The sequence below is a fragment of the Macaca nemestrina genome, chromosome 2 (assembly GCF_043159975.1).
Source record: "Macaca nemestrina isolate mMacNem1 chromosome 2, mMacNem.hap1, whole genome shotgun sequence".
NCBI lineage: Eukaryota > Metazoa > Chordata > Mammalia > Primates > Cercopithecidae > Macaca > Macaca nemestrina.
This window is the reverse complement of record NC_092126.1, coordinates 110,107,566-110,129,314: the sequence shown is the minus strand read 5'-3', so window position 1 is coordinate 110,129,314 and position 21,749 is coordinate 110,107,566. Positions and strand designations below refer to the sequence as shown.

The 21,749-nt window shown below is 43.5% G+C and overlaps 1 protein-coding gene across 1 annotated transcript; it reads left to right on the top strand.

Annotated features, from left to right (window-relative positions):
• The first annotated feature begins 3,042 nt into the window (after positions 1-3,042).
• On the top strand, positions 3,043-21,342 carry PRSS46P (serine protease 46). Its single transcript, XM_011739082.3, has 5 exons — positions 3,043-3,197; positions 5,425-5,602; positions 5,772-6,031; positions 7,131-7,294; positions 20,920-21,342. Exons 1-5 carry the CDS (start codon positions 3,116-3,118, stop codon positions 21,172-21,174), a joined length of 939 nt encoding a protein of 312 aa, XP_011737384.1. The 5' UTR covers positions 3,043-3,115; the 3' UTR covers positions 21,175-21,342.
• Positions 21,343-21,749: the final 407 nt, after the last annotated feature.

Here is a 21,749-nt window from a genome sequence, read left to right as displayed (position 1 = left end):
GGCATAGTATCTGGGTGATGAAATAATCTGTACAACAAACCCCCGTGACACAAGTTTACCTAAGTAACAAACCTGCAAATGTACTCCCGAACCTAAAATAAAAGTTAAAAGTGTGTGTTTTAGAACAAAGTTTGAGGCATAACTGATTGGATCAGGCTTGTTGATTGTGTTATTCAAATTATCTCAACACCTGACATATTTTAGGGCTACATAATTTGTTGATTTCTAAGAAGTTTACTGCAAAAATTAAGAATTTGTCTATTTCTTCTTGCACAATTCTTCCTTTCTATGTTTCAAAACTGTGTTGTGAGGAATATAGGGTTCATGCCTGCTGTATTATCTTAGTGGGTTACACCCTACCAATAGAAAACATGCCCTTTGTCCCATGTAACATTACTTGTTTTCTCAAAGATCCAGATCGGAGTTCATTCTTAATTTTGGCGGTTCTTCTAATTGATTAAGGTACAATTTTATATTTTGTACTTTTTTTCCTTCAGATTTTCCTCTGGTTTATTTTCTACTTTTTACAGTTTTTTGATTTGAGTGTCTAGGTCATTTATTTTCATTCTCTGTTATTCAATAATAAACATCTTTAAGGTTATAAATTTGCTCGGGCACACGCAATACGGTTTTTAAATAATGTATTGCTCTAATTATTAGTATTATTTTATTAGTAGTTGTATAGCTATTCCACCTCTCAAGGACAGAGTGAGTTGGAGAAGACTGTCCCACTGCAAGAAAGATTTTCCCATTTCTCATGTTTTGCTGATTGATTTTGTTTCATATGTTTGATGTTATTTTATTGATGGACAGAACTTTATGATGTTACATATTGCAATTTGTGCCTTTTTCAACACAAAATAGCTTTCTTTTTCTGTTTAAATCATTTGTCTTGAATCATTTTTAAAGATTAACATTGCCATTGCCACTTTGGCTTGCATATAAATACATTTCTGCCTATCTTTTAAAAATTTAATTAATTTCTAATTTTTTAAATTAATATTTTTTTGAGACAGAGTCTCACTCTGTTGCCCAGTCTACAGTGCAGTGGCGTGATCTCAGCTCACCACAATCTCAGCCTCCCGGGTAGCTGGGACCACAGGCGCATGCCACCACACCTGGCTAATTTTTAAAATTTTTTGTAAAGACGAGGTCTCACTATGTTGGCTAGGCTGGTGTCGAACTCCTGGGCTCAAGCCATCCGCCCGCCCCAGCCTCCCAAAGTTCTGGGATTGCAGGTGTGAGCCACCAAGCCCAGCCACATCTTTTTATTTTCACCTTATTTATGCCACTTTGTTTTTGGTGTGTCTCTAATAAGTAGTATGTGGATGGGTTTTTTTCTACCCAACATGAGGATCTTTTTATTTTAAAAGTAGAATTCTATGCATTCACATTGGTTGTGATAACAGATATGCCTGATCTTTTATTCAGTCATCCTGTTTTGTTTTATTGATTAGTTGTTTCCCCCAAAGAATTATTTTCTGCAAAGAGAGAAGAGTGATCGCGTTTCTCTTCTCTGAAGTTTCTCTTTTCTTTCTCCTTTCCCTTTCTATGTCTTTCCCCCTGGAGGGAATCTGATTGTACAGATAATAATTTCCTTGATTTTCTACCATATATCTCTAAAATTAGTTTGTTTTGCCTGTTTTTGAATTTCATACAGTACACAGACTGTATCCGACTTCTTTCGGTCAGAATACGGTGATGAAAGTCACCATCTAGTTAGGTGTAGCAGCAGCTCATCCATTCTCACCGCTGCTGAAGATTCTGTGTAGCTGTTGCACCTTGGATGGCAGTTGGGTAGTTTCCAGCTGGGACTCTTCCCAACAGCGCTGCTAGTGAACAATCTCTTGCACCTGTCCTGCTGCATCTGTGCAGTTTCTAGGGCATGAAGCCAGGAGTGGAACGGTGGGTTGTGGGGTAGGCACACTTTCTGCTCTGCTAAATGATTCCAAACAGTCATTTACAGTGGTCGTGTCAGTTTATCTCCCCAGCAGTGTGTGAACAACCTCGTCACTCCGTGTCTTTGGCAGCACTGGCTGCAGGGTGGAGCAGGAGCTTCCTGCATGGACAGTGTGAGGAGCCTGGGATCCTTGGGAGGGGAGACCCAAGGGGAGTGGTGATGAGGTGTCCCCAGATGTCATTCATTCTGCTGATTTGTGAAGACCCAAGTCTGCAAGCAGCTTCCTCTCAGGAAGCCACCTTCCCAGGTTAAACATACCTAGATTTCCTCAACCCAGGAGCTCTTCTCTTGAAAATACGGACCCTGGGCTGGGCACAGTGGCTCATGCTTGTAATCCATGGAGCTTGAGACCACTCTGGGCAGCACAGTGAGACCTCGTCTCTAAAAAAATTTTAAAAAAATTAGCCAGGCATAATGGTGCATACCTGTGGTCCTAGCTACTCAGGAGGCTGAGGTAGGAGGATTGCTTGAGCCTGGGAGGTGGAGGCTGCAGTGAGCTATGATCTCACCACCATCACACTCCAGTGTGGTGACAAAGTGAGACCCTGTCTGAAAAAAAAAAAAAAAGAAAGAAAAGTAAAGAAAATACAGACCCTGAGGGAAAAAAGAAACCTCCAGTTCCACCTCAATCACATCACATACTACAGGAACTAGTTATCTTCCTCTCAGTGCCTCAGTTTCCACACCTCCAGGGGGGAATGAGAGGGGTTCACAACGAAACCTGGGCTGGGCACTAGGGTGCCTCATGGGCCAGGCACCAGGCACTGTCACAAGCCAAGCATGTCGTGCTGTCACAGGCTCAGAACTATGCACCGGGGGCACCATCAAGGCCAACGCTGGGGTACACTGCAGAGAACTGGGCCCAGGAGGCACTGTCATGGGCCGAGCACCAGGAGTACCGCTCCAGGGAGGTTCCTGACAGCAGCATCACCTTGTGGCCCTGGCAGGGCCTTGCCATGACCACACTGCCTCCTTCTCAGAGTCCTGTGACTGCCACAGCCAGGTAGGTCCCCAACCCTGGGGCAGATGCCTACTCCCCACAGTCATAAACACACAATCCATGAGTTCTAGAATCTTGGCACAGTGGAGGTGCCACACCCCCTCTGCCTCCACATCCCATTAGAAGGAGCATTGAGGAGTAGGTACCAGCTTGCCATGGCCTGTGGGCCGGGGTATCTTCAAGGCCTTACAGCTCCACTTTCTTCTGCCAGATTAGAGAATCAGCCATATATTGAAGGTAAGCTTCAGGGACATGGGACAGAGGCTGGAGGGTTTGCTGGGAGCCTGTGTCGGGCTGTCCTCATGCCTGAAGGGCCTTGGTGTGTCCATGTCCTGGTGGGTAGTACATCTTCAGCAGACTGAGAATCCAAACGGTGTCAGGGCAGTTCCATTTTCCAGGGTGACCATGAACACAGGAGGGAAGAGCCTTATTAAAAATGGGGGAACACAGTGGGCGCAGTGGCTCATGCCTGTAATCCCAGCACTGTGGGAGGCCAAGGAGGGTGGATCACTTGAGGCCAGGAGTTTGAGACTAGCCTGGCCAACATGGCAAAACCCTGCCTCTACTAAAAGTACAAAAATTACCTGGGCATGGTGGTGCACATCTGTAATCCCAGCTACTCAGGAGGCTGAGGCATAAGAACAGCTTGAACCTGGGAAGTGGAAGTTGCAGTGAGCTGAAATCACACTACTGCACTCCAACCTGGGTGACAAAGTGAGACTCCATCTCAAAAAAAAAAAAAAAAAAAAAAAGAAACAGACTAACACTAACATCCATGGAACGATTGAGTTTGTTTGGGAGGCACAGTCATAGGAGACTCCATCTTGAAATGATGAGGAAGTGAGGCTTAGTGCCCAGTCTGTATCAGCCCAGCTGAGACTGAGTGAGGTCACAACACCCTGGGAGGCGAGCTTCATCAGCATCCCATTTCACAGTGGGAAATTGAGGCTTATAGAGCTTCAGTGGTTTGTGAGTGCTGCAGCCAGAATTCAATACTGTGTTCAATAGACTCTTTGGGGGTGAAAAGAGGATGACATGCAAATTCGTGAAGCATTCCATATTAAAAAAGAAATTAAAATTTTTTTAGAGACAGGGTCTTGCTTTGTCACCCAGGCTGGAATGGAGGGTGCAATCCTAGTTCACTGTAGCCTTGAACTCCTGGGCTCAAGTGATCCTCCTGCCTCAGTCTCCTGAGTAGCTGGGACTACAGGTGTGCACCATCGCACCTGATTAATTTTGCTTTTGTAGAAACAAGATCTCACTGTGTTACTTAGGCTGGACTTGAACTCCTGGCCTCAAGCCATCCTCCCTCCTGGGCTTTCCAAAGCTCTGTGATTACTGGTGTGACTTTCTCCCTTTCTTGTCCTTTGTGATGTTTAGTTAGTAAGTACTTGTACCAATCCAGACTGGGCCCATTTAAAATCTCCATCTCACACCTGGTTCAGTGCAGCCTGCTCTCTTCTCACCCCTGCTGCTGGGGCCAGTGAGAGTCAAGGAGGGAATGGACACGCATCTCTACTCACTTCCTCACACGGTCACATGGGTGGCCCCTGGAGCAGTGCAGTATGACATTACTGTTCACTGGGGACAGGCAGCCTGGCCAACTAGTGCCCCATCACCAATCCCCGGGCTGGCAGCTCACCCCTGCAGTGATTCTCTCTTCTGTTTCTCTCCCCCAACCATCTGGGTAAACTATGGGCAGGGATGAGTCCTGGCTGATGGCTTATAATAAGCCCAGGAGGAGTTGTCTCATCCTCATTGTTTGGGAACTCTAGAATATGGGGTACCTCCTGCTGACCCTGGCCTTTGGTTGCCCCCCCCATTTTTTTTTTTTTTTTGAGATGGAGTCTGGCTCTGTCACCCAGGCTGGAGTGCAGTGGCATGATCTCGGCTCACTGCAACCTCCACCTCCCAGGTTCAAGTGATTCTTCTGCCTCAGCCTCCCTAGTAGCTGGGATTACAGGCATGTGCCACCATGCCAGGCTAATTTTTGTAGTTTTAGTAGAGATGGGGTTTCATCATATTGGCCAGGCTGGTCTTGAACTCCTGACCTCAAGTGATCCACCCACCTTGGCCTCCCAAAGTGCTTCTCTATCCATCTGGTTTGCTGGTTATCCTGAGGTACCCCCAAATTCCTGAAGGTCTGGCCCTTGTTTGTGCTCTCCTTGGGTCCTAGAATCTGGGAGGCTTTGTGGGGGCCTGCTTTCCAGGGGGTGCCATCTTGGGGCTCTAGGGTTTTGGCACCTTGCAGGTGGCCATGGGTCAGAGCCATGGGGATTATAGGTGTGAGCCACTGTGCCTGGCTGGTTGCCAGTTTTGAGGCAGTGGAGAAAGCCCCTTCCCACATGTGCATGTGGCAGTAGCTGCTTACGACAGGGCTGGAAGGCGGCTCTCTCTGTCTCAAATCTGCTGTGTCCAGGGGTGTGAGGGCTGCCCTTTGCTGCCTGAGATCCTCTTTCCTCAGGGCCCTGGCTCCGGGCCTGCGGTCAGACCAACGTGTCCTGCAGGGTGGTGAAGGGGAAGCTGGTAGAGGTAGGCAAGTGGCCATGGCAGGTGAGCATCCTGTTCCTGGGCACGTACATCTGCAGTGGCTCCCTCATCCACCACCAGTGGATCCTCACGGCTGCGCACTGCTTGCAGAGGTCAGTCAGTGGGGCCTGGGGACTTTGCTTTCTGGCCTCGGGGGTCCCTGGTGAATCTAGGGATCTGGGAGCAGGGGGCCTGGCTGGGTGGTCCTGAGCTCAGGGCCCGTCTCCTCCCTTACTTATGGCCTTACCATTGGCGACCTGCCTCCTACCCATGGTCCTGCAGATCCAAGGACCCCAACCTGTACACCGTGATGGTGGGAGTCCACCACCTCCCAGAAAACGGCACTCAACTCCCGCTCATTCGCATGACGATTCATAAGGATTTCAGCAATCTTGTGTCTCAGGACATTGCCCTCCTAAAGCTCAGAAACTCCATCCCATGGACCCCCCTCGTCCAGCCCGTCTGCCTCCCTAACATCAAATTCAAGCCATCCATTGGAAGCATGTGCTGGGTAATTGGCTGGGGAACTACAGGGAAAAAAGGTGAGTGAAGGCCAGCAGAGGTTACAAGACACTAGCCTCTTCAGAACACAGCGGGCTCCTTCATTCATTCCTTTATTCACTCATTCACTCAGACAGCAAACATTTCCCGACCTCTTGATACAAAGATAGACCCAGTGCTCCAGTGTAAAAGAAGCATGTGGCCTGCATGGACCTCAGTTCCCAAAGTTAAGTTAAATGAAATGCCAAGTGCTTACCCTGCAGCATTGCAGGAAGTGAATTCTTGGTTATTAATGGAGTTCCCATTAATGGCATGAGGGCCATGATCTCAGGACATACTGAGGTATTGAGGCTTCTCTATCCATCTTGTTTGCTGGTTTTCCTGAGGTACCCCCAAATTCCTGGAGGTCTGGCCCCTGTCGGTGCTCTCCTTGGGTCCTAGAATCTGGGAGGCTTTGTGGGGGCCTCCTTTCCAGGAGGTGCCATCTTGGGACTCTAGGGTCTTGGCATCTTGCCGGTGGCCATGAGGCAGAGCTCAGCTCTTCACCCTCATAGAACCTGAATTACTGGAGAAATCCCCTCTTGTCCTTTGGTGCCTGGATATCACTCCAAGCCCCCTGGGACACTTTTGTGTAGTCTTTTTTATTTTTTTATTTTATTTATTTATTTTTTTGAGACGGAGTCTCGCTCTGTCACCCAGGCTGGAGTGTGGAGTGCAGTAGCGCGATCTTGGCTCACTGCAAGCTCCGCCTCCCAGGTTCATGCCATTCTCTGCCTCAGCCTCCTGAGTAGCTGGGACTACAGGCATGTGCCACCACGGCTGGCTAATTTTTTTTGTATTTTTAGTAGAGACAGAGTTTCACCGTGTTAGCCAGGATGGTCTCGATCTCCTGACCTCATGATCCGCCTGCCTCGGCCTCCCAAAGTGCTGGGATTACAGGCGCTGAGCCACCGCGCCCGGCCTTGTGTAGTCTTTTTTAATGAGCTGGGCTTTTTCAAAAGTTAGACTGTGGGCTGGGGCCTTTATCAATCACCATCCCAGGAAATGGCCCTCCCTCCTACCTTAGCAAATATGGACAACTGTGATGGAGATGTGCCGAAAAGCTGAGGGGATGACAAGGCTGGCTCTCTGTTTCCTCAGTGACCCCAAGTACTCCCTACAGTCTTCACGAGGTGGCTGTGAGGATCGTGAACAATGACATCTGCAGACAGCGGTACCAATTCCTCTTCTTGAAGGACAAGAAGAGCTTCATCGGGAATGATGTGCTGTGTGCCCGCTCTGAATGGGGCTTGGACACTTGTCAGGTGCGGAGCGTGTGGAGTGGGGCAGGAGAAGGCTTTCATGAGTCATGCATTTTCTTTTCACATGGCACTGGGACCCCTTATGAAAATCTTCTGGTTCTAGATCCTTGAGGCATCACCACAATGTCTTCCACAATGGCTGAACTAATTTACATTCCCACCAACAGTGTAAAAGTGTTCCTATTTCTGCACAGCCTCGCCAGTATCTACTGTTTCTTGACTTTTTAAATACCATTTGATCCAGCAATCCCATTACTGGGTATATACCCAAAGTAATAAAAATCATTCTGCTATAAAGAAACATGCCTGGGAGGCCGAGGTAGACAGATCACGAGGTCAAGAGATGGAGACCAGCCTGGCCAACATGGTGAAACCTTGTCTCTACTAAAAATACAAAAATTAGCTGGGCATGGTGGCGCACATCTGTCGTCCCAGCTACTTGGGAGGCTGAGGCAGGAGAATTGCTTGAACTCAGGAGGTGGAGGTTGCAGTGAGCCGAGATTGTGCTACTGCACTCCAACCTGGGTGACAGAGTGAGACTCTGTCTCAAAACAAAAAACAAACAAAAAACAAAACAAAAAACAAAACAAAAAAACACATGCACACGTATGTTTATTGCAGCACTATTTACAATAGCAAAGACATAGAACCAACCCAAATAGCCATCAATGATAGACTGGATAAAGAAAATGTAGTACATATACACCATGGAATACTATGCAGCCATAAAAAGAATGAGATTATGTCCTTTGCAGGCACATGGATGAAGCTGGAAGTCATCATCTTCAGCAAACTAACACGGGAACAGAAACCTAACCACTGCATGTTCTCACTCATAAGTGGGAGTTGCACAATGAGAACACATGGACACAGGGAGGGGAACAACACACACCCCGGCCTGTTGGGGGTCGGGGACATGGGGAGGGATAGCATTAGGACAGATACCTAATGCATGTGGGGCTTAAAACCTAGATCATTGGTTGATGGGTGCAGCAAACCACCATGGCACACTATACCTATATAACAAACTTGCATGTTCTGCACATGTATCTGAAACTTAAAGTAAAATAACAAAAGAAAAGAAAATCTCCTTCCCCTGGCCTTCCATTTAGCCTGTAAAATAAGGGTGAAATACTCTTGTCCCTGTCCACAATGAAGGTAGCGATGGCAGTCCTTCTCAGGTTAGTTTACCACTTCTGAGCATCAGCTACGTGCCCAGATGTGGGTCATGTGTGGGCAGAACCTGTTTTGCATAAGTGACATTCATTCTGCAAGCATAGAATGAAGACTTCTGCCACCTGCCACTTGCACCTTCTATTCAACATTGGTTTTGAGATTTATTCATATGGATACATGCAGGTTTTATGCATTAACTGCTCTACAATATTCTCTTTTGTGAGCATGCCACAATTTACCCAAGCTCTTGTTTATTAACATTGAGGGAGTTTCCAATTTTTTCATATCACAAACTCTGCTGCTGCTCTAAGTATTCTCACACACATCTCTCTATGTACATGTTCCACAATTTCTCAGCAAGATGTATCTGCGCAGGAGTGCTAGGTCATAGGCTGTATTTACCTTTATCTTTAATAGTCATGGTCAAATTGTTTTCCAAAGTGATTGTATTAATTTATATTCTTTTTTTTTTTTTTTTTTTTGAGACGGAGTCTTGCTGTGTCGCCCAGGCTGGAGTGCAGTGGCGCGATCTCGGCTCACTGCAAGCTCCGCCTCCCGGGTTCACGCCATTCTCCCGCCTCAGCCTCCGAGTAGCTGGGACTACAGGCGCCCGCCACCACGCCCGGCTAGTTTTTTTTTGTATTTTTAGTAGAGACGGGGTTTCACCATGTTAGCCAGGATGGTCTCGATCTGCTGACCTCGTGATCCACCCGCCTCGGCCTCCCAAAGTGCTGGGATTACAGGCTTGAGCCACCGCGCCCGGCCTGTATTAATTTATATTCTAACAACAGTATTTGAGAGTTCGTTGCTCCATTTCTTGCCAGCGTTTGGTACTGTCAGACTATAAAATGTTTTCCATTCCGATGGATGGGAAATAGTACCTGTTGCGGTTGTAGTGTGCATGTCCCCAGTTACTAATGTGGTTGTGCAGTTCTTATGCTTATTCACTATTTGTGATTCCTCTTCTATGAATCACTTATTCATATACTTTGGACATTTTACTATTGTTTGCCTTTTTCATTTTTTTATTTTTTAATATTCTGGATACAATTCTGTGTTCATTGTGTATACTGCAAAATCTTCTCCCAGTTTTCCATTTATCTTTTTATTTTGTTTGTACTGTCCTTTGCTGAACAGCAATTTAGGTTTTATTTTAGTCAAATATGTCATGTCTCTGATTTATGCTTTTTGTGTCTTATTTAATCATTCCTTTTCCCAAGGTCATAAAGACATTCTCCTATATTTTTTTCCTCAGAATTTGGAAATTTTGGTTCTCATGTATTGAAACCATGTGGCATTCATTTTAGGAATGGTGTAACATAGGAATCTATTTTTATTTATCTTCTCATGTGGACTACCAATTTTCCTAATCCTATTTACTGAAAAAGTCATTTCCTGCACTAGCTGTCCCTACCTCTCTCATATATCAAGGTTGTGTAAACACAAGGGGTAGTTTTTTTCAGTTGGACACTTACATAATTTATTTTTGTTCTTCCTTCTCAATACAAATTTTTGAGGCTACATATTTCCCTCTGAATATGGCTTTAGTTTCATGCCACAATATTTTATAAAATTTCTATTTTGATTTTATTTTGACCTGTGCATGGTTTTTTGTTATTGATTTCCACCTCAGTTTCCTTGTCTTAAAATTAGTTCTAAAGTGGTATCAATTATATGGAATATGCTGAGAAGGTTTACTCTTTCTAGTTTTGTGTTGAAAGCATTTAAGATCGTAAAATCACTTTTGATTTGAACTTTGTATTCATTTCTTAAATTTTCACTGTTGTGATTCCATCATCACTAGTTTATTTTAAAATATGTTCTGTGATTTTGAAAAAAATGCTATAAGATTTTGTTTAAAAAGTAATACATACGTGCAAAATTAGAAAATGAGACTTTCCTATAATCAAATTACCTAGGAATTTCTTTTTTTTTTTTTTTTTTTTTTTTTGAGACGGAGTCTTGCTCTGTCGCCCAGGCTGGAGTGCAGTGGCCGGATCTCAGCTCACTGCAAGCTCCGCCTCCCGGGTTCACGCCATTCTCCTGCCTCAGCCTCCCGAGTAGCTGGGACTACAGGCGCCCGCCACCTCGCCCAGCTAGTTTTTTGTATTTTTTAGTAGAGACGGAGTTTCACCGTGTTAGCCAGGATGGTCTCGATCTTCTGACCTCGTGATCCGCCCGTCTCGGCCTCCCAAAGTGCTGGGATTACAGGCTTGAGCCACCGCGCCCGGCCAAATTACCTAGGAATTTCTACACTAAGTTGTTTGGTTTATATTCCTAACACTTCTTTCTATACATATAAAATTCTACATTAGCTTTTTTTTTTTTTGGTTTTGATTTTTTTTTCTTTTTTTTGAGACTGAGTTTTGCCTTTGTTGCCCAGGATGGAGTGCAATGGCGTGATCTTGGCTCACTGCACTTCCACCTCCCGGGTTCAAGTGATTCTCCTGCCTCAGCCTCCCAAGTAGCTTGGATTACAGGCATGCGCCACCAAGCCCAGCTAATTTGTATTTTTAGTAGAGATAGGGTTTCACCATGTTGGTCAGGCTGGTCTCAAACTCCTGACCTCAGGTGATCCACCCACCTCGGCCTCCAAAAGTGCTGGGATTACAGGTGTGAGCCACTGCGGCCGGCCTCTGGTTTTGATTTTTAATAAAGGACTGTTACATAATTTTATTCTCCAACTTTTAAATTTTTACTTAAAAGATATCTTGGACTCCTTTCTATGTCTATACATATAAATGTGTTCCATCTTCCTTAACTGATGAATAATAATTTTCTCATATGGCTATGCCACAATCTACTTAACCATTCTTCTATTGACAGATATTTGAGCTTGTTTCAATATTTTTTTTACTATGCCAGAATAAAAAAAATGAATACTTTTTCACATTTGTTCAAACATTTATCTACAATAAATTTTTAGAAGTGTAATTACAAAATCAGTTGTATATATATTTAAAATTTCAATAGATATTTGCAAATTAGCCTCCCAAAGATTTAATCCATTTATATTAACACCAACAGTAGATAAATGACTTTTCTTGCATCATCACCAGAATTAAGTATTATTTTTATTTTAACTTTTGTCCTTTTGGTAGACTAAAACTTATATCATGTTTTTGTTTTAATTTTATGACATTGAGAAATTCTGTAAATTGCTTGTGTAATAGGGTAAGTAGGAAGTTTCAATAAAGATATCAAAATATAGTATCAGAATTCAAAGAGAGTTGTGTGACTGATACTCGGCTACATGTCTGTATCAAAGGGTCCAGAGGGTAGGGTTGGAGGTGATTTTGCGAGGAGAATTTCTCTGGAGAGAACTGCATCTATGAGCTCACCTTTCTCCCTTTAACAGGACAAGGATGAGCAGGCTGGAGGTGCCTGTTCCACCCTGCAAGTCTACTGGGAGTGGTACCTGCAGGATCACTCAGAAAGCCTGATGTGTACCCCTCAAGGGAAGGGGACAGTCAGCTCTAAATCCGTCCAGGCTCAGGGAGCTCACAGTGGCCTGGAGGGGAGAGTTGTGGGGAGGTTAAGACAGTTCTTTCACCCTCACTCTGCTGCTGTTACCCTGGCAGGTTAGGAAGATCAGGTTAGTAAGATGAGGGTAGGAGGAGTGGAAGCTAGAGGGAGGGAAGCCTCCTACTTGCCAAAGCCCTGATGCCAATGGGGAGAAGTTTTACTTTAAATCAAGTCTAACGTTGTGATTATTACATGGAAATGAATATTCTGATTTCTGAAGTGAGACATTCATATGACACTTGGTATAATCATGGCAATTGCGATTACGTGAACCACAGTAGGCAAAATGTTCAGGTTCTGCCCAAGGTTTTACCCGGGGTCAAGGAAAAAACTCACCTTCTAAATCAATTTTAAAAGAACAAAGGAAGTCCAAATAAAATGCTTGCTTCTTTTAGTGTACCATTTACACTTTTCCATGTCCTTTGCCCATGTTCGTCTATTAAACTACTTTTGTTTTTGTTGATTTATAAAAACTCTGGATATTCTGTTCTGTAGTAACTAGTGGTAAAGGAGCATTATGCCTTTTTCAGCTTAATTTCTAATGGCTCACAAGCATTTATATATACATGTATATGTATATATACATTTGGAGACATAACATAAAACATATGGTAAAACATCAAAATTAGTGAATCTGGGTAAAATATTATACTTGCAACTTTTCTGAAAGTCTTAAATTATTTCAGAATACAAATTTACCCCAAAACTTTGGGTACTGGAAGTTGTAACCGATTGTAAAATGCTTTACAATATTTTACCCTATTTGTACCTCATTTACCCTTTTTTCTGGTGTAGGTTTTTTTTTTTCCCGTAAGGTTATGTAAAATTTTTATGTGTTTATATCTATCATTATTTTCCTCCATGATTTTAGGGTTTTTTTTTTTTTTTTTTCCTATCCTGGCCGGGTGCAGTGGCTCACGCCTGTAATCCCAGCACTTTGGGAGGCCGAGGTGGGCGGATCACGAGGTCGGGAGACCGAGACCATCCTGGCTAACATGGTGAAACCCCGTCTCTACCAAAAACACCAAAAAAAAAAAAAAAAAAAAAATTAACCGGGAGTGTTGGCTGACGCCTGTAGTCGCAGCTACTCAGGAGGCTGAGGCAGGAGAATGGCGTGAACCCGGGAGGCGGAGCTTGCAGTGAGCTGAGATCACGCCACTGCACTCCAGCCTGGGCGACAGAGCAAGACTCAAACAACAACAACAACAACAACAACAACAACAAAATACCTTTCATATCCTAAGATTATTAAATTATTTACTCATCATTTTCTATTTCTTTTCTTTAAATACTTTAAATTTTTTTTCACCTGGATGATTGAGAGAGGAAATTCAGTATTATTTTTCTCCAAATGGGTAGCCTGTTACATAAAAATATTTTGTTGAATACTTGTTTTTTTTTTTTGCTATGAATCAGAAATGCTCCCTTTATCATATTCTAAATTCCCACCCTATTTTGGTGTCTTCCTACCATTTACATCTCTATGCTACCACCACTCTGAAAATTATTGTAGCTTTAGAATTCTTTTTTATGTGGTAATGCAAGTTCTCTTTCATTCTCCATCTTTTAAAGAATTTACCTGCTGTTCTCCCACGTTCCTTTCCACAGTTTTAGAATAAAGTTGTCAAAAAGAAAATCACATGGGGGTTTTGGTGGAAATTAATAGATCCTTTTAGGGAAATAAAGACTTTTTATTTTGCACTATTTCTTTATGTCTGTAGAGCAGGAGTTTGTAGCTTTCTCCATGTAGTTACTGCATGCTGCTTCCTGAGTCTATTCCTAAACATTATATATTATGTCCTTATTGTGAGTGGTGTGTATATATATATATATTTAATGAATTAATTATTTTCAGACAGAATCTCGCTCTGTGGCCCCAGGCTACAGTGCAGTGGCACGATCTCAGCTCACCGCAACCTCCGACTCCCGGGTTCAAGCGACTCTCCTGTCTCAGTCTCCCGAGTACCTGGGATTACAGATGTGTGCCACCATGCCCAGCTAATTTTCGGTATTTTTAATAGAGACAGAGTTCCACCATGTTGGTCAGGCTGGTCTCGAACTCCTGACCTCAGGTAATCCGCCCTCCTCAGCCTCCCAAAGTGTTGGGATTACAGGCATGAGCCACTGTGCCCAGCCTGGTATATTTTCTTTTGTTGTATTTTCTGTTTTTTATTTTAGATTTTTGTGTATTTACTTTGTAATAAGCAACCTTCCTGGACCTAGCTGATTCTCTTCAATTGAGTGGGCCACAGACATACCACCTGCCAATGTGTATGTGCATGGCATGAGGAATCTGTTCAGGGAACTGACTGCAAATTGAGTTAGAGCATACGGTCAGAAAACACATTTATAAAGCTGAGTGTTCTTTCCTAAAATAAAATCCTGTAAGTCTTCCTCATTTCTTTTTCTTGTGTAATTGCAAATGTTCAGAACCACATTCCAGAAAAATTATTATTTCCCACAAGACAGTGTGTCATTTAGTTTTAGATGTATCTCTTGTAAACAACACAAAGCTGGCTGCTACTATTTTTCAACACATCTGAGAGACTGTTCTTTAATCTATTTACCAAGAAGATTGGGGATTTTTTTTTTTTTTGTTCCCTCACCTTACATTTTGGTTTGATTTTTTTTTCTTCACTCTACTTTTATCCTCTAGCGGTTTAGAAGTTATGTATGTACATTTCCTTCTGCTATTGGTCACCTCGTATTTTCCACATATATATTTAAAATTGAATTATCACGTAGTTAATCAGTGTCTACAGCCTCCTTAGCAGGGGGCCAGAGACTTCCTGCATTTTCGCTTTCTTCATTTCCATCCTCCAGACTCCTCCTCTTGTTGAAGACATCTGGGAGTTCATCTTGCTTGACTCTTTTATTATATCTAAGAATTTTTAGTGGACTCTTGGGCTTTCTAGGCCTACGCTCATATGACTTGTAATTAGTAATGATTTCACCTCTTTCTCTTTTATTTGTGTTTTCCTTTTTTCATTGTTTTGAGTCCTCCTCTCTCCCCAAAACAACCTAGAGTCATAGCTGTGTTTTCTCTTGCTGCCCACATTCATGGAAGTGCTTCTTACACTTTACCCTGAAGCATGCCATGGTGCCAATTTGGCCTGTCATCTGTTGAGGGGAGAGTCATTCCTTTCTGTTTGGCCATGGCATTTGATTTCAGGAAAGAACGTTCTCCTTTATACATGTGTTTTCTGACTCTGCTCTCAGGATGCCGAGTCCGTTCCCTGAACAGATTCCTCGCGTCCATGCGCCCTGCATTCCAAGATCATTCCTCCCTGCTTATGGTGTACTTTTGTTTCATTCATCTGTTGGATTCAGATTCCTAATATCTTTTTGTGGAGCATGCTTTCATTTATTTATTCATTCAACAGACACCGTATGCTGGGCTCTGGGCCAGACATGGATAACACTGAGTTTAAGAAAGGTATGGGCCCCGGGGAACAAATAGTACCACGTGGCACAGTCCACACAGCACAATGCACATAACCTTTTTACTTTTTCCTCCAGTGACACTGGGCTCCACTTTAAGGTATGTAGAGAAAGGCACCCCTTTGTCAAGTGATAGTATCAGGACGATGCTTCACTTGAAAAATATTTGTTCATGTTCTGGAACATTTGAAATAACACAAATTATCTCCTCCTTGAACGCTGGATAGCAGTTGCCTATGAAACCACACAGGCCCGTTTTCCTTTGAGTGGTTGCTCTCGGGGAATATTTTAAGTTGTTTTGCCCATAGTTATTGGACTTGTCGGGCTTTCTGTCACTCTTTAAATTTGTTTAAATGATTTCTGTTTCATAGAAAAAGGTCGTTTCATCCAGAGTGTAAATCCACAAAGAGGAAATTGTCAACAGTCTTGAGATTCTGAGAAAGTATATTTTCCCTGGATGTGTTCTAGTTTCTTTTCTACTCAAACCATGAAGTGTTTCCATTTTTCCTTCTCTTTCTGTTTTTCTTGGTAAGAGTCACAAAGTGCTTATCTGTTTTGTTGTTCTTATTGTTGTTTTGTTTGAAACAGGGTCTCACTCTGTTGCCCAGGCTAGAGTGCAGTGCTGTGATCGTAGCTCACTGTTACCTTGAACTCACGGCCTCAAACGATCCTTCTGCCTCAGCCTCCTGAGAAGCTGGGACTACAGGCGTGTGCCACTATGCCCAGCTAGTTTTTAAAATTTTTTGTAGAGACAGGATTTCACTGTTTTGCCCAGGCTGGTCTGGAACTCCTGAGCTCAAGTAATCCTCCTACCTAAGTCTCCCAAAGTGCTGGGATTACAGACGTGAGCCACTGTGCCCAGCCTTGTTGTTTTTTAAGAATAAGCTATTGATTTTTATTTCTCAAGTCTATGGTTTTTCTGCTTTGTAACACATGAGCTGTCTTCTTTTTGTCTTTATTAATTGCTTTTCAAGTGTCTTGAGCTGAATGTGTAGTGATAATTGATGATAATAACAAATAATTTATTTTTATTCTCTCTTGTTTGATATTAAAAGTACTTTAGACCATGACAATCTGTGTGCAGGTTAGGCCCACATCCTGTGCAATACGTGACGTTCTCATTACTCTACATTCTAATTGTAGATTTTGTTTTTACTTTAACGTTTTGAAAGTTATTTTTTCTGTTGATGGAGTGACTCACATTTTGTTTCTGAACTCTGGTTTTATTTCACTGAGGTGAGAGAATGCTTACCTACAGTGGATCTCTCTCTCTCTTCTTCTCTCATGTTCTTGCTTTCTGTGGGCCCCTACAGTCCCATCAGTCCTATCTCAGGCAAGGGTCCTCACGCTGGTGTGATTATCCCCGGCTTCATTTTCTCCTTCATCTTCCATTTGCGCTCCTCCGCAAAGGAACATCAATTCAAATCTGTCTAATATGTGTAATTAGGCCAGGCGCGGTGGCTCACACCTGTAATCCCAGCACTTTGGGAGGCCAAGGTGGGTGGATCACCTGAGGTCAGGAGTTTGAGACCAGCTTGGCCAACATGGCAAAACCCCATCTCTACTAAAAATACAAAAATTAGCTGGGCGTGGTGGCAGGTGGCTGTAATCCCAGTTACTCGGGAGGCTGAGGCAGGAGAATCGCTTGAACCCAGGAGGTGGAGGTTGCAGTGAGCCGAGATCATGCCACTGCACTCCAGCCTGTGTGACAGAGCAAGACTCTATCTCAAATAATCATAATCATAATCATAATAAAGTGTAATTAAAGATATCTGTGTCTTTGAAGAATGCATAGTGTTGCTGTGTGTGTTTTAGTTGGTATAAATTATATTGTGCTGCATATCTCCTCCTGTAATTGTTTACTAAGGCATCTGAATTTGTTAAGGTATTCACATTAAATGGTTTTATTCTTTCAAATAATTGCCCCCACATATCCTATGTCCTTCCTTCCCCAAATGTCATTTTGGGCAGAGTTCATAATTTTTAGTCACTTTCAGTTATGAAATGCCTTGTCCCATTAAAAGTTTTTATTTAAATTTAAACTTCACTTCAGGAGCCCCCCATCCCCCAATCTCTGGTGCTCCTGAGGATGGGGTTCCCTGCCCTGCCAGGAGATCAGGAAGCTGGCCTGGCCTAATCTCCATGGTGAGGCCATGGAAGCCTCACATCTCCCCGCAACTCACTCTGCTTGTGATTTTCAAGAGTTCCTTAGATATGTTCAATATTGACCTCTGGTTGGTTTTGGATAGAGCCCTATCTTAATTCCTCAATCTTCAGTGAGATTTGCTATCCTTTACTGAACAGATAACCTTAGTTTTGGTGTAATCAAGCCTAACACATTTCTTCAGGTTTGTGAGTTTTGTTTTTTGTTTTTTTTGAGACAGAGTCTTGCTCTGTTACCCAGGCTAGAGTGCAGTGGCGTGATATGGTTCACTGCAGCCTCAACCTGGGCTCAAGCGATCCTCCTACCTCAGCCTCTTGAGTAGCTAGTTTTTAAATTTTTTGTAGTCATGGGGTGTCACTATGTTGCCTAGCCTGATCTTGAACTCCTGGGCTCAAGCAGTCCTCCCACCCCAGCCTCCCAAAGCGGTGGGATTACCCCTGTGAGCTACTGCACCCAGCGGTTTGTGGGTTTTGAATCTTATTTTTAAAAATATGCTTCATCCCAAGTCATAAAAACATGGTCCTATATGCATTTTGGTTTTGGTTTTATTTTTTATTTTAGAGACAGGGTCTGGCTCTGTTGTCCAGGCTGGAGGGCAGTGGCATGATCATGGCTCACTACAGCCTGGAAATCCTGGGCTCAAGCGATCCTCCCACCTTAGCCTCCAGAGTAGCAGGGACTAAGGTATGTGCCACCATGCCTGGCTAATTTTATTTTTGTGAAGACAGAGTCTCACTATGTTGACCAGGCTGGTCTTGAACTCCTGGGCTCGAGTGATCCTCCTACCTTAGCCTCCCAGAGTGTTGGGATTACAGGTGTGAGCCACTGCGCTGGTCCTATATATTTTAATTGGCTTTATCATTTTTACTTTTCACATTCAGAGTTTTAATTCCTCTGAAGTTTTGTTACAGTAGGATACAACTTCCTTTCTCCTTCTGGTGAGCCAATGTTGCCACCATCTACTGCAGAGCCCTCATTTCCTGCAGACATGATGCTTTGTATAAAGTGTGTCAAGTGTCCTCCTGGGTAGGCATCAGGTTACAGGCTCTCCACCGCCCCCACTGGGCTATTTTTTTGTTTCCATGCCAGTACCCCACTATTTCTATAATTATAGCTTTCTCATCTTTAATTATATTTCTATAATTATAGCTTTAAAATATGTGTAACTATCTGGTAGGTCAAATCTGCCCCCAACCTGACTCTCCAATTTTCTCTCCTTTCTCAAAACCATCCTAGAATTTAAGGACTATTATCCTTCAATATCAATTTTAGAATCAGATTGTCAAGTTCCTGAGAAAACCCTGCTGGCTTTTTAATTGGAATTGCTTTGAGAGATTAATGTAAGGAGAATTGACATTGTTATGATTTTTAATTGCTTTTACTCTGTATTGAATAGACAAAAGGATATTTATAAAACATATATGGAGAATAAAGAATAACATTAGCAACATCCATGTACCCACCAGCAAACCTAAGAAAGTGTGCCCTCACAGGCATGTTAAAGCATCCCCGTGGTCATTCCTGTATCTCAAGCCTCAAAGGCTCTGCCTGCTCCCATTTATTTTGCTGGCTGACATTTGCTCATGGTGCCTCAACTTCCTTGTGTGGTGTGCAATGTTTTGAGTAGCGAGGACATGCTCCTTAGAGTGTTAATTGTAGGACTACTCTAAGGTGTGGCTTGAAAGATAGGTTCCTCCAGACAGAATCCACATTTGCTTCAGCCAGGTGCCTGCAGGTATGACCAACCCAGCATCACTTTATTTATTTACTTATTTTTAACTTTTAAGTTCAGGGGTACAAGTGCAGGTTTGTTACACAGGTAAACTTGTGTCATAGGGTTTGTGTGCAGATTATTTCATCACCCAAGTTTTGAGTCTAGTACCTATTAGTTGTTTTTCTTGATCTTCTCCCTCCTATTACCCTCCCCCGTCAAGTAGGCTCCAGTGTCTGTTCCCTTCTTTGTGTTTATGAGTTATCATTTAGCTCCACTTATAAGTGAGAATATGCGGTGTTTGGTTTTCTGTTCCTGCGTTAGGTTGCCAAGGATAATGGCCTCCAGCTCCAACCACGTCCCTGCAAAGGACATGATTGTGTTCTTTTTTTTTTATGGCTGCATAGTATTCCATGGTGTATATGTACCACATGTTCTTTATCCAGTCTATCATTGATGGGTATTTAGGCTAATTCCATGTCTTTGCTATTGTGAATATCCTAGCACCACTTTAAACCACATCCATCCTTGGCTCAGATTTTTTGAACCACCCAGTGTGAAGTCATGTTGTGAGTTCATACGAGAGTGTTTCCAGTTCACCCTCACTCTGAGGGTGTGGTCATTTTTTGAAGGTATAACTTTTCGTAGGGTATCTACTCTGAGGCTCCTCCCCTTAGTTAGGCCCTGGGTTTTTGTCCTTTGTCTCCTGAACCCATGAACAAGGCTATGAAAACTGAAGCTCAGTTTTGCTGGATTTGACAAAGGGCCTTGGGACAAAAGCTGTCTTCTGGGCTCTACTGACATCTCTATATTCTAACCCTCATTTCGGTTTTGGACTCTGAAGAGTCTTTATTTTCTTGCTAGCTTACCCATGCATTTAAAATCATAATTTAAAAAAACCCCTCACATTTGTAGGTATCTTTAGCAATAAAGTTGGTTAGGGTATCTTGTCTTCCATACTGCAGGAAGCCAAATGCTTAGAATTGACATTTTCACATTGTTTTAAGTTGTCTCAGCTTTGAACAACAGTACATGTGTACACTGATGTAGGTTTTTTTATGTTCTTAGGCCCAGTTTGTTACTTTTTCCCTTAAGTGTCTTTTGCATTCTTCATTAGATTATGTCCTGTAAATCTTGGTGTTCATTACGTTTTAAAAATAAATACAATTGAGTGGTTTTTCTGATTTATAAAATTTTCCAACATTACAGAAGAGTGTAAAGAAAGATTTAAAAAACCATAAGAAACCCACCATCAGCAGAAATAACAGCTATGACCTTTTGATATATGTCATTGTAAACAGTATTCTTATCTGTAAACCCATGTCTGCACAAAAAGAGGAGAATGGGTTTGCATTTCAAACAGCTCACTTGCAAGCAGGATTTCAGGAAAGAAAAAGACCAAAGGCAACGCCTTGGAGGCGCACCAGGATTTAAGGGGAAGGCAGAGGAGGGGATGGGGAGTTAGGGTCAGAGTTAGCAGGAAAATGAAGACAGATGCTGGTGTGGTCCGGTGCAGAGCTTATGTGTCACAGAGCTCATCCTGAAGGGCGGGCTCAGGTCAGGGATGCCCTCCTGCTGCCATCCTTATGCCCTTCCTCCTTTTCTCTACAGGTTGACTCTGGCAGCTCCCTTGTCTGCCAAATGAACAAGACCTGGATTCAGATAGGAGTGGTGAGCTGGAGCTTTAGCTGTGGCCGGCGCCACTTCCCAGGTATCTACACCAGCACCGCCCACTTCACCCAATGGATCAGTACTGAGGTCGCTGACATGAGGTTCATCAGTAGGGCTGGCCCTGCCTTCCCGTGCCCAGTTTTCCTCACTGGCTACATTCTGCTGGGCTCCTTGGGCTCCCTGTGGCTCCTGTGAGCAGTGTTTCAAGGACAGTCCCTCCTGGAGGCTGCTTCTCCCTCCCCTCTGTTCTACCCTCAGAAGTGGAAATGAGAGGTTGCATAGGATGGCAGGGCAGAGTGAGGGGGAGGGTCTAAGAGCCACTGTTACTTTCTGTTGTTCAATGAAGATGCTTTTGAACTTTGAGCTACTCAAGTGATTATCTTTCTTCCTGACTTCAGTCAGAGCCCTTCACAACCTTCCTAACCCCCAAGCAGTCCTGGCTGTTCTCTCAAGCTCAGCCTTCTCTGATAGCTTTATGCCATGTCTGTCTTGTGCTTGTTGTGTGACCCTGGGAGACTGTTCCCCTCCCTCTTCTTCCAAATGTGGGACTGCAGCCCCTTCTTAGTCATCCCAGCACTCCAGCAATCCCCAGGTCCCCATGACCCTCCCCTGGGTATGTGACAGACACTTTCCCTCAGGCCTTCCTGCAAGGCCTGGCCTCTTCCCAAGTAACTCACCATGGTCAGATCATAGACCCAGACCCAGAATCATGGACCATGTTCTAGAACCCACTAGCCTCTCCTAACCCCTCATATCCTTCTATGGGTCTA

Bases quoted from the DNA above. Each gene is read 5' to 3' on its own strand.
- PRSS46P (XM_011739082.3), top strand. From the start codon at position 3,116: ATGGCCTGTGGGCCGGGGTATCTTCAAGGCCTTACAGCTCCACTTTCT. The intron at 5,603-5,771 runs GTCAGTCAGTGG...ATGGTCCTGCAG, and splicing joins GCTGCGCACTGCTTGCAGAG to ATCCAAGGACCCCAACCTGT. The intron at 7,295-20,919 runs GTGCGGAGCGTG...TTTTCTCTACAG, and splicing joins GGGGCTTGGACACTTGTCAG to GTTGACTCTGGCAGCTCCCT.